General features: G+C 46.7%; 6 protein-coding genes across 6 annotated transcripts; 2 read left to right on the top strand and 4 right to left on the bottom strand.

The window, feature by feature from the left end:
• Positions 1 to 207: 207 nt before the first annotated feature.
• On the bottom strand, positions 208 to 998 carry HD556DRAFT_1449455 (uncharacterized protein; the record flags this gene model as incomplete). The annotated part of the gene is made up of 2 exons (XM_041307598.1): positions 208 to 738; positions 792 to 998. The coding sequence occupies 2 exons, from the start codon at positions 996 to 998 to the stop codon at positions 208 to 210; spliced, it is 738 nt and encodes a 245-aa protein (XP_041154210.1).
• Positions 999 to 1,474: 476 nt separating this feature from the next.
• HD556DRAFT_1313282 (uncharacterized protein) lies at positions 1,475 to 2,247 on the bottom strand (the record flags this gene model as incomplete). The annotated part of the gene is made up of 2 exons (XM_041300772.1): positions 1,475 to 1,834; positions 1,885 to 2,247. The coding sequence occupies 2 exons, from the start codon at positions 2,245 to 2,247 to the stop codon at positions 1,475 to 1,477; spliced, it is 723 nt and encodes a 240-aa protein (XP_041154209.1).
• Positions 2,248 to 4,266: 2,019 nt separating this feature from the next.
• HD556DRAFT_1207126 (uncharacterized protein) lies at positions 4,267 to 4,558 on the bottom strand (the record flags this gene model as incomplete). The annotated part of the gene is made up of 2 exons (XM_041296494.1): positions 4,267 to 4,427; positions 4,477 to 4,558. Coding segments are annotated over 2 exons (243 nt in total), but the record flags the coding sequence as incomplete, so codon positions are not given.
• A 209-nt stretch (positions 4,559 to 4,767) lies between these two features.
• HD556DRAFT_1313280 (uncharacterized protein) lies at positions 4,768 to 6,623 on the bottom strand (the record flags this gene model as incomplete). Its single annotated transcript, XM_041300771.1, has 9 exons — positions 4,768 to 4,968; positions 5,025 to 5,117; positions 5,173 to 5,502; positions 5,555 to 5,606; positions 5,703 to 5,791; positions 6,031 to 6,113; positions 6,185 to 6,275; positions 6,396 to 6,427; positions 6,464 to 6,623. 9 exons carry the CDS (start codon positions 6,621 to 6,623, stop codon positions 4,768 to 4,770), a joined length of 1,131 nt encoding a protein of 376 aa, XP_041154207.1.
• A 341-nt stretch (positions 6,624 to 6,964) lies between these two features.
• Positions 6,965 to 7,273, top strand: HD556DRAFT_1247784 (uncharacterized protein; the record flags this gene model as incomplete). The annotated part of the gene is made up of 1 exon (XM_041298726.1): positions 6,965 to 7,273. A coding segment is annotated over one exon (309 nt), but the record flags the coding sequence as incomplete, so codon positions are not given.
• Positions 7,274 to 8,442: 1,169 nt separating this feature from the next.
• HD556DRAFT_1434659 (uncharacterized protein) lies at positions 8,443 to 9,971 on the top strand (the record flags this gene model as incomplete). The annotated part of the gene is made up of 8 exons (XM_041305350.1): positions 8,443 to 8,570; positions 8,625 to 8,759; positions 8,819 to 8,930; positions 8,987 to 9,180; positions 9,226 to 9,370; positions 9,421 to 9,579; positions 9,672 to 9,826; positions 9,878 to 9,971. The coding sequence occupies 8 exons, from the start codon at positions 8,443 to 8,445 to the stop codon at positions 9,969 to 9,971; spliced, it is 1,122 nt and encodes a 373-aa protein (XP_041154205.1).
• Positions 9,972 to 10,687: the final 716 nt, after the last annotated feature.

The following is a 10,687-nucleotide window of genomic DNA, read 5'->3' as shown; positions in this document are numbered from 1 at the left end:
TCCACGTCTGTCTGCTTCCAACCATCTCGTGCAGAATGTCCAAGGTGTCGGCGTGATCTATAGATGTATCAAAATTCTTCATCTGAGTGTTGGGGTCGAAGTGCTCGAAATCATTGACATTGAAATCCTCCGCTTTTATCACGTCATCGACCAGACGTTTGGCCTCTGTCATCGACTTCCGATCGCTTCCTGTCACCAGCCACGACATCAGCCTCCAGACTGACATGTTTTTCCAAGGCCAAGGTGGTGCCGTGGACGTGAAGGGTCACCTGAGGGCACCTCACCATCCCGTATGCTGCGGTCACTAGTATGGGATTCAGCAGGACGTATGTTGGAGAGTTCATCTGCCGATACAAATGCATCTGGATCATATGAAGGGCGATGACGATATTGGCGGGCAATGCCAAACTTATTGAATAATGTGCAGATAGAGTCGAAAACATGAAGAATTATGCGGGTAGGACGCGAGGTTGGCTGATCCTGAGCAAAAGGTAGTGGTGCTTCTGGAAGTTCATCCCTATATCGCAGTGGGAGTCTCTGCATGCGCCTTGGGCGTGAATTATGATCACAGTCCAGAGTGGTGGAAGGGTCTGGGGGAGGAGAACTAGTTGGATTGTGGCCAATTGAATTGTTGGTGGATGGGGAAGGAGCGATGCTGTTGGATTGATCCAGTATCTGGAAAGTATGGTTGATTGTTGACTGCTCTAAATCGATGCCTGAGGATGAAGCCACTAAGGTCTTGGATACTAATTAGTCTGTTACCCATGGACGATAAAATAAGTATCACGTACCTGGTCTTCATCCGCTATGGAGGGTTTCATTTTCTTAAACACCTTAACGTGCCGGGGGTCTTCACGAGCTCGACGTTTGAAATTCTGGGCTTGTAAATCCACGCGGTGCTTGTAATGGTTGCAAGTCCTACGATGTCGACCGAGCCCCGTGTAGTCAGAGAACTTGCCTGGACAGGGCGGCCCACATTCCCAGCGGTGATGGTCCATCGTCAGAAGACACAAAGTCAGACACAGAAGTATGCAGAGGGTAGATCTAGTAATGTTCATTTCAGGTCGATCATTTCCCAGCAGTTGACCGTCAGGTCAGCAGTGAAGTGGTCAATAATCAAGAACTGTAGGTGTAGTACTAGCAGCACTGCCACTCTATGTAATAGCTCCACTTCCGTAGCGCGTCACTGCAACGTGATATCGACCTCAAATACTATATGTCTACGTACGTCATGTAAAACTCGCAAAGAATGAACTCAGAGTTGTGTCTTGTGTCGATGCCAAAGGCAAAAGGGCTAATACAACTATTGTATCAATTCAAGAAAGCATCGCACACGAGTGCAATGTGATGGTACATCGGGTATCTGAAAATGGTGTGCTAGAGTACAAGATGACGATGAATGCTAATGGTAGGACTGAGTGACAATGAGTATCAAGGTGGGTTTAGCAGCAGGCATCTACCTGTGGGTACTATATTATGGTAAGCTCTGGCCCCGGACAAGTGCAGCAGTGCGAGCACGCGTGCGTGAACGTGTGTTGTTGGCTGGCCCTGCATCAAATGCTTCCTCTGCCGTGCGCTTGGCTGTCCTACTGCGTGCCATCACACTATGCCAATGCTTATAACGATCATGAGCCATTGTCAGACTTGCGAGGGCAAGCTTAGAAAGCATCCCATCCCATCCAAAGGGGAGAGTGACAGGCGCGGCCAGCAAGGCCGAAACGTCAACATTTGGGCTGACCTGTTGGGACAGCTGTGCATACTGTTCCCTCATCCGGGACAGTCCCCTCTCCATCATGAGTGTGACATTGTCCATTGATTTGTTCGGAAATAATTCCTGTTGTAAGTATGGTCAGTCACGAATCGCTTAGTGCCGGTGGGACTTACGCCACATGCTGTGAGATTTTGGTTCTGCGTGTCTATGTCAATTCGCCCATTGACGTCTTGCACCCAGACCTGGAAATGCACGCTTGACATTGCATGCCAGACGTGCCCTTCAACTTCAATTTCAGCAGGTACATCGAGTGATCTTGGTCCAGTGCGGTTGGAAAGGAAGGTGGTGCGGGAGCGAGCATTCTCATCCTTTTGTAGCTTTCGCCACGCATTGCTCATATGCTTGGGTTGGCTGTAGGTGACGCGTTCATTGATCTCGGCCATGAAGAGCAGGATGATATCTGGGAATGCCTCGACCCTGTCCCTGAGCCTCTGCAGTAGATCAGCTCTGGACTGCGATACAGCCACCTCGCCCATGACAGGAGTGCTTAGGATGGGGGGTCGGTGAGGGCAGTAACCACGTGGAGAACATCAGGGACACATTTCACCGAGTTCCCGTCAATGGTCAAGTTAGTATGGGTGTCTGAGGACAGTAAATTCTTGACCATGAGATCCTGCAAATAATCGTCTAGACGTTCCAATCCTTTGCCGATAACCTTGATTATAGCCTTGTACGGGGGATGGCATTTCAATGACAAGGGTATGGGTATTGCAGTTGTATTCCAACCTAGAAGAATTGTATGTTATAACTCGAAAGAAATTATTGGAATATGTTTACCTTGGTCTTGCAGGGTAGTCTTCGATTTTGCAAGATATATAATTGTAGTCCGCTTGAGTGATATTTGAAATACCTGGCAACGTAATGATTAAGTAAATGATATGTTGAAGCGCACAGACATACCTCGCAATCTGCCTCACCATTCGATTGTGAGACAAATTTTAAGCACCTTGTGTCGTGCAGTAATGGGAGCCTTGGTCAAATTTGGATTGACTTCACGGAGGGTGGCTTGAGATGTAGAAGTGTCCTTGGTCGCCGGCTTTCTCCCCAGCTCGTTGCTAACCTGGTTGGAGGCTGCTTGTATCGTTCGATAACTTTCACTTTGCAAGTAGGCCTGCCCTGGCTGTTGTTTTTAGGGCTATGGGATTGTGAGGAATGACTCCTGATAGTGATTGTGCTGTGTCGTGGACATGACGATTGCGATTGGGCTGAAGGCCTATTCAATTACTGGCAGGTAAAGGTGCGTGCGATTATCTAATTGATCTCCATTTAGTCAACAAACAAAAACTCCAATCATGACACAACGACGCAGTGCCAATCGGCCAAGACCCGTGGAGTTTGGATCACTTGAATACCCCAGAAACTAGTGATGACTCAGATCAAACTGGTGAGGCTAATACATGACCATATATTGCAGCTTCTTAGTTTACATTAAGCTTAGCGTGAACCATGCGTAAGTTGATCGGAGTTCACTGAGTCGCATTGAGTCCGAGTCACTGCCAAGTCGCATCATGTTGCGCCCTAGGATCGGAGCTTGTAGCATCCTTGGAGCTTGTAGTACCCTAAGCTCTGTTATAAAGATGCCATGGTGAGTACAGCCGCGCATTAAAGTCTGAATCCAAGTCATTGTTCCTCTATAATCACGACCCATGTCAGTAACTACTATCACTTCAAGCATACTCATCGATGTGGAGATTGAAACCGACCATCAATTCCATATCCCACTTTGGAAGCTTTTATGGAGCAGCTCAGTAATGATGAGCCGGCGCGGCAATGGCCAGAGTTATTCCTCACCCCTTTGAAACTGATGGGAGTGAAGACTCTAGATGATATGTGCATCGTCTCTCCAGAAAGCCTTCATATATTTTACAACCTGTGCCCTCTGATGATCATGAATTTCTATGTTCATGTCATCGACACAATAATGCGCTGCAGCCAGAGCCCACATAGAAAGACTCAGAAGGTAAAAAAGTTCATGCAGGAACTTCGACAAACACTAACCACTCCACGATCACACAGATCAGAGCATAAGACACTGTATATTAAACTGACAGTGCTGCAGGCGGCGGATACTAGTACAGAATGGGTAGATTAGTGCATTCCCAAATGAAATGTATGAAATTATGGTATGGCACGTTCGTGGTGATCAATTGCAGTAGTGTTGCGAGTTGGAATCAGAGATCTAAGATGCGCGAGAGCATCTGGTCCAGAAACATATCTTCAAGCACAGATCCAGGATGGCTGGACGATCGCCCGCAAAAGCTAAGGAAGACGGGCTCTGAACTGGAGTGTGAGAGAGGTGCTTCCAGATTCGAAGAGGAACAAGAAATTCGTTGGGCGTATGAAGGGGCGACTGCGGTAGATGATGTGCCCCAGCCACTGACGCCAACAGCAGGCGAAATTGTAAGGTCATGGGACGCCAGAGCAAGGGATTCGAGCTTGTTTAGCGAATGAACAGGAAGTTTGTAGATGAAGTGCTTAAGGGGAAGGAATGGATTCTCGTCAGTGTATTCAGGAGGAGGCACGAAGTGGGTCTCTGCATCATGTTTGAACATGATGTACCCGTGGCTGATCTTCTCCGATCGCTCACCTCTGACAGTGCGATACACGAGGACAGACATTACCCAGAACATGCGAAGCAAAACACCGATTCTGCAACCTTTCCAAGCACATCAGAGATAATTTAGCGATACAATACAAGTACTCACCAAGAACGAACGCGACAGCGCGACCCGAGTCCCATAGGCCGAGGGCCATAATGGTGCAGTGAACACACCCGAGGAGAAATCCTGCTTTCTTGTGCTCCATGTCATGGTTATGGTGGTGAGGTTCAACTTCATGGTGGCGATATATCTGCACCACAGATCAAGACTGAACGCAGACTGTGGAGGACTAATGCTTAAAGGCTAAATCTGTTAGTCATGACTCAACACTTGAGCTTACTAAGCCCAACTTGTCTCAAGATGTAGGTGCACGAATGATATCAAGGGTTAATTAGGTCACTGGGACACTGCTTCAAATACACGTGCTAGGAGAGCAGTTTGCTCTTGGAGTATCATAACGATTTCTTTTCCTAACCCAGCGAGTCTCTCTTTGTCCCCGTTATCGGTGGTACACCGCTTCTTTGCAGGTGGAAGTTCTACTTGTGAGGAGTTTGTGATATCGCGAGCAAAGTCCCGGCGACTCTGAGCCTTTTCATGCTGAGGTTGATTAGTACTATGCGATAATTTGAGACAAGACCTCAGATGAGACTCACTTGCAGCCTGTTAGATTTGCAGCCAAGGCTCGAGTCGCTTGACAAGGCACGTTTCAAAATTGTCCGTGGAATATTGACAGGAAAATTTTCATGCTGGTAACAAGAACGCTCATGAGTTATTTCGTCACATGGTATTAGGAAATATTACCTCCTGCTCAGCATCTTCTCTCGTGTTGTGCGTTGGTGATTGTGACCTTTGGGAATCCAATGTCTCCTGAGCATCGAGACCTGGTTTCGCTCTTGATTGAGAGCAGGCTTGACTGTATATGTAGTTTCCTTGCGAATCAGCTGATGCTCCTTGACCATTTGCGGGGAAATGCCATCTTTCAGAATCTGGTGAGTCTCTGACTCCGAGGATTTGTGAAGCACTGTCATTGCGACTAGAGCCTCGAGAGCTATGTTCAGAGCTTTTATCAGGATCATAAGGCATTGTGAAAGATATCTGACAATTGATCGCTACCTCATCCTCCAAGTCAGGCTAGTAGTACCTCTTACCACCCTAATGATATCATTCGTGGAGCATCAATTACATTTCCAAGCACATGATTCACGGCGACCTGACTAGCGTAAGTTTTGCATATGCTGTATGGGGAAGAGATGAACAGGTGGTACTCAGGTGGAGCGCGAACGCGAGGTGGACGCGAATTGGTTCCGCATGATCAGATGTTCTGTTCTTACATATTAGATTTTCCGAACGTGGTAAGCTGTACGTCAACCGTACTCGGATTTGATGAAGTGACACCAAGGCCAACGGGCCCCAGATCGGCCTGAGGATCGTGTCAGACAGTGGCACCTTTCTAACTTGAAATTCCAAACCTGTAACTCGGTCTTGAACACTGCACTGATAATATGCTCCATTTGCCACACGAGATCGAAAGGACAGTCTTTCAACTTGCAGCAGGCGTCCATCCTGCAAACGATGTGCACTCGTATTTATTGGTCGCCCCCAGAGTTCATGACTGGTAGGCAAAAGTCCTGAGATATGCTGGATTCAGTTGCGACTTACAAGATGGTAATAGGATTGAAGGATTGATGTATCGAACCGTTGTCCTTGCCAGTGAGGCACGAGCATGCCTTTTTGTTGATTCACTTCGTTCTCGACCAGTGTTTGCTTCTGTGAATGTCAAATCTCTCTGTATTCGCGGTATGGTGCAACTCACCACTGTGGTAGAGGTCATACAACTGTGCAGTGGTATTGTCGACCTCACCCTCTGGATTCTGCCAGAGGGGGATCATGACATGCTGGATCACCTATTGGATGCATTAAACAAGCTACCTTTATCACGGCTGTCTATCCACTTATCGACCGTCTTCCATAGAACTGACGTGCCATTCCTACCATCCATCTCTCTATTCAGCAAAGTCACCCACCTTGACTTGTTGGAAGGTTGGGTGCTTTGGGGCTCCCCAATCGGCATACATTGCCTAACGCAACTTACACATATTTCCCTTCGACTGTTCACTGATCGGACAGCACCAGCCTTGCTGCAAATGATCCTTGCAGATTGCATTCACCTGAAGGTATTGGTTTTGCGTGTAACAGAGGAAGTTGGCAGGGTAGAAAAATGGTTGCAGGAGCACGACGGTCTCGATGATCATCGTATTGTTGTGACGGCCAAGAGCTCTCATGATACCTGGAATTGCAGAACAAGTGATGGTATGAGTTTGTGGCAGTATGGAGATTATATTGCAAAGTGTCGAGACGCGATACATGAATGTACAATTTAGGCCGAGAATATCTGCAAGGTATATGATCATATGGCATCATATGGTTGACGTTGTACGTTTGATTCGTACATATCCCGATTTGGCTGAGGTTTATGACATCTCCGGCATTTGCCGGAATGGTGCACGCAGACGGTGTTCATGGTCACTCCGAGTCCGAGTCGTGAGTCCCCGATAGGCTGTTGCACATTTGACTTGCGTTTTTTCAACTCTAGCTCCTTTTCGAGTATGATCTAACCCACCCTTTGAACAAGTCCACCATACCCCTCGCGCGCAACTCCCTCCGCAAGCTACGCACCATACGACATCCAGACGTACTTAGATACATCGATGTCGTAGAATCCGACTCAGCCATTTGCATCACGACTGAAAGGGTTCGCCCTCTACCCCTTGCGCTATCCCAATCATCCTCCAATGTTCCACGCGAGCGAGAGGACTGGCTGATTTGGGGGTTACACCAAATTTCAGTCAGAATTGTTCTTCCCGTCTGCGTTCAGGCCTTAATTGCTGACCTTCTGAGCTAGGTTGCTCTTGCTTTTCTCAACGATTCCGCTTCCTCGACCCACGGAAACGTTCGTCCAAATGCTATATTCATCACTCCTTCCCGTAGCAGCTCCTGCACTCGATAGGATAAAGACATTGGCGCGGTCTACTCAACATTGGGATGAAGTCGTTAGGAATGACACAGATGATTGTCACCGAAGAGTTCAAGAAAGGTGAGTGTCCTCCTCGTAATTCTGTCTTTTGTGGTATTCTCAAGATCACATAGGAGCAGACATCGTGGACAATGTTATTGTCGGGACAGCAAGTTGGTCAGAACTTTTCCAGAAAACCGACTTCTTCCATAAGTATCGATAAAACCTTCAAGTTATCGCATCAACTGGCACTGCAGATCTGCAGATCAATTGGTAAGAGTTCCTTCCGATGTACGGCAAGTCTGCAAGTCCGAACGTCCAGGGCAGGAACCGTCGAGTCTCGGATATGGCAGCTGGTCATGAAACTTGAATACGTCGACTCGCATCCTCCTGCATTCTAGATGCGTTCTGCACTGCTATTGCAAACGTGTATCGGACATGCTCTTCAAGTTGTCCCTCACCATCAAGCAGGCTTATACTCTTATACTAGTGTTTATTTCACAGTTGCTCCGCGCTTCAGGCTGGGAATGCCTGACAAATTGGCAACAAAAGGTATAACAGATGTGAGTCTTGCTTCCGATTCGCTCCATCGTTCTGATATTGTTTGCTGCTAGTTGACTTTGTCTCGTTATTGCCCACGACCACCTTTGATGTCAGTGATGAGCCTTTGCATGGACCCACCATGACATTACAATGACGCTACAAGTTCCGCAATGAGATCCAACTCAGAGTTTTGCTTGCGCTCAATACCCCTTTGCTCTGACACCACATTTCCGTTCTTTTCGGAAACGCCACAAGGGTCCATATAACGATATCATGGTCTGCTCCATTCAAACAGAGTGGAGCATTTTATTAATTATTTGACTTTAGTCCCCGCGCATATCGTAATCTGGCCATGGTTCCATTGCAGTCCTTCCCGTTAGCGGCTCTGATGAGCGTAAATCTTGTTCTACATCCGTAAATCTTGCTCCACGTCAATTTCAAATATTGGTGCTTGAAAAGCTTTCATCTTGGGTACGTCAATCACCCTCGTTTTTTCCTTCAAGTTCCTATTACCCATGTCGCAGTCTCCGAGTCCTTCTGACAACAATTCACCTAATGCAACCCATAACGCTCTCAAACGGCGCATTGCTGCTCTAGAAGAGCAAAATGCTGAGCTGCAGGGAGAAAGCCATCGCAACAAAAGGTGTTGTACTAACATGGATTGCTATATGTATCTGACGCAGCTGATGTCCAATAGCCATGGTGATATATATGTCCCCGCTGGCCGAGCCATCCGGCGCCTCGTGAGCTTAACTGACAGGGTTGAGGACCTTATCGGAGAGCACGATCGAAGGAGCGCTCTATGTGATGAAGATGACCAACACACGGAAGAGTGGGTATTATGCTCGAGTACTTCAGTCGGTTGGTTTGATCCTGTTTTCAATATTCTAGGGAGGAACGAACCTATCAGTCATTTCAACAGCTACTTCGCTGGGTTCCATGTGTCCGCAGCCTTATCAACTCTCAAAGTGACAGATATCAGCTCAATGTTGCTTATCAAAAGGTAAGTTGTCCGTCATGCAAGTAGTCGCATCAATGTTTAAACCCAATTGAATTCAGCTCAATAAAGGTGCCGATTCAGCACGGGGCGATGATGCTAGTTCTTTGAAGAAAACAGTGGCTTCGTGGCTCAATGAGAGCCGTCCTACCCCCAACCCACCAATCTCTTCAGTCGACAAGTCCGGACGTGGATTTTATCATGATGCGACCGGGGAACTTCTATGTCCTGTGGATTTCCATTGGGCCAATCCAAGGTATGACCTCACTAACCGGCTTACTACACCTCATACTGATTATAGCCATAGAACGAAGGAAGGGATACGAAACTACGAACCTGACTTCCAAGTCACTGCTCATTCATGGCCGGCATTTTTGTATAGTAACAGCAAATATGACCCTGACAACCCAACGAAAGGGCTGTTCAAAAGTGTTTGGCTCGTCAGGGTGGGTATTAGTATCTGCTTTCAAGGTATTGTACTCACCTATTGGCACAGACTTTCAAACATATTTTTACATCCCCCAGCTCTGCTGGGGAGATACGACCTGACAAAGAAGAACCCCTGGGCTACCAGGAATCATCGCACAAGCGGTCTAGGACCTCAGGTGAACGGCGCACCCGGTCCAACATTGCGACAATATTAGGAATGCGCTCAGTTCAACCGCGAGCCATCGCCTATTCAGCAGTCCAAGTAAGTTTAATAAATTTCTTAGACACAATGATAACTGAAGGGACCTGGAATCCCAGTTACGATTTGCCTTATCAAGCTGTGGTGCCTGGCGTATCGTTGATGATGAGTTTGATCATCGTCAGTTTTATATCTACATCATCGACTACTTCAAGCATCCACCTACATCTGCCGCCAAAGCTTCCATCGACTCTCTTCTTGTTTGGTGGAACAGGTGAGTGTGTTGTAAGCTTTCTGTTGTTCGTACATTTCTTACACTTTGTAGAAAGGTCTTTGGGGCTCGCAATGTATCTACTTACTTGCCTCAGAATGTAGCGCAATACTCTGTTGCTAACACTTCTGCCAGACGCTGCCAGTGATACGTTTTACTAATGCATGTACTACCTATTTGTATTATCTATGTACACAATAATTTACATTGTGGGATCAGTATAATGGATGCGCAGCTATTCTAAAATAATCAAAATTGAACAGAAACGCAAATGAATGGCATGGATTTAGAGTGACAAACGAAGCTGGAATTGTCACACACGGCACATTGCTGCCATAGCATCGTGTATCCCCCATGTAGACCTAATTGTGTAACATGGCGAGGCTACACAATTGAGACATTGAATGACAGCCAATACATATACCCTGGAGGTGTCTGGGAAACCTTTACTTTTCGTCACTGTTTATGAAATATATGTGATTACTGCCTGAGATTGAAATCGTGCATCAGAATGAAGTAAGTGCAAGAGATGCGCCACAGTAAAAATAGTTTGAAACATATATTGAGAGGGCATAAGTTTGGCTACTGATCTATGGTTACTACAGCTTGACTCATGTGACAGATTGCAACAAACGGGCCATCACATTTAGGATTATAATGTAGTATCTATTATCAAATGAATAGACTAGGTGTATCTAATTGCCGCCATATGATATCCACTGCTCCAACAAATGACATACGAAGTCAAAAGTACCGATTCACAGCGAGATGCCACTTACTGGTGAGTCATAACTTTTGGACGTTATACCATAATTGTGTCATATCGAAGACGCCTGTGGCCAAGTTGTGGCTTTACGGATCTGT

Source organism: Suillus plorans, assembly GCF_016647745.1.
Source record: "Suillus plorans strain S12 chromosome Unknown HD556scaffold_88, whole genome shotgun sequence".
Taxonomy (NCBI): domain Eukaryota; kingdom Fungi; phylum Basidiomycota; class Agaricomycetes; order Boletales; family Suillaceae; genus Suillus; species Suillus plorans.
Note: the sequence above shows the minus strand (reverse complement) of the source record. Positions and strands in the feature narration are given on the sequence as shown.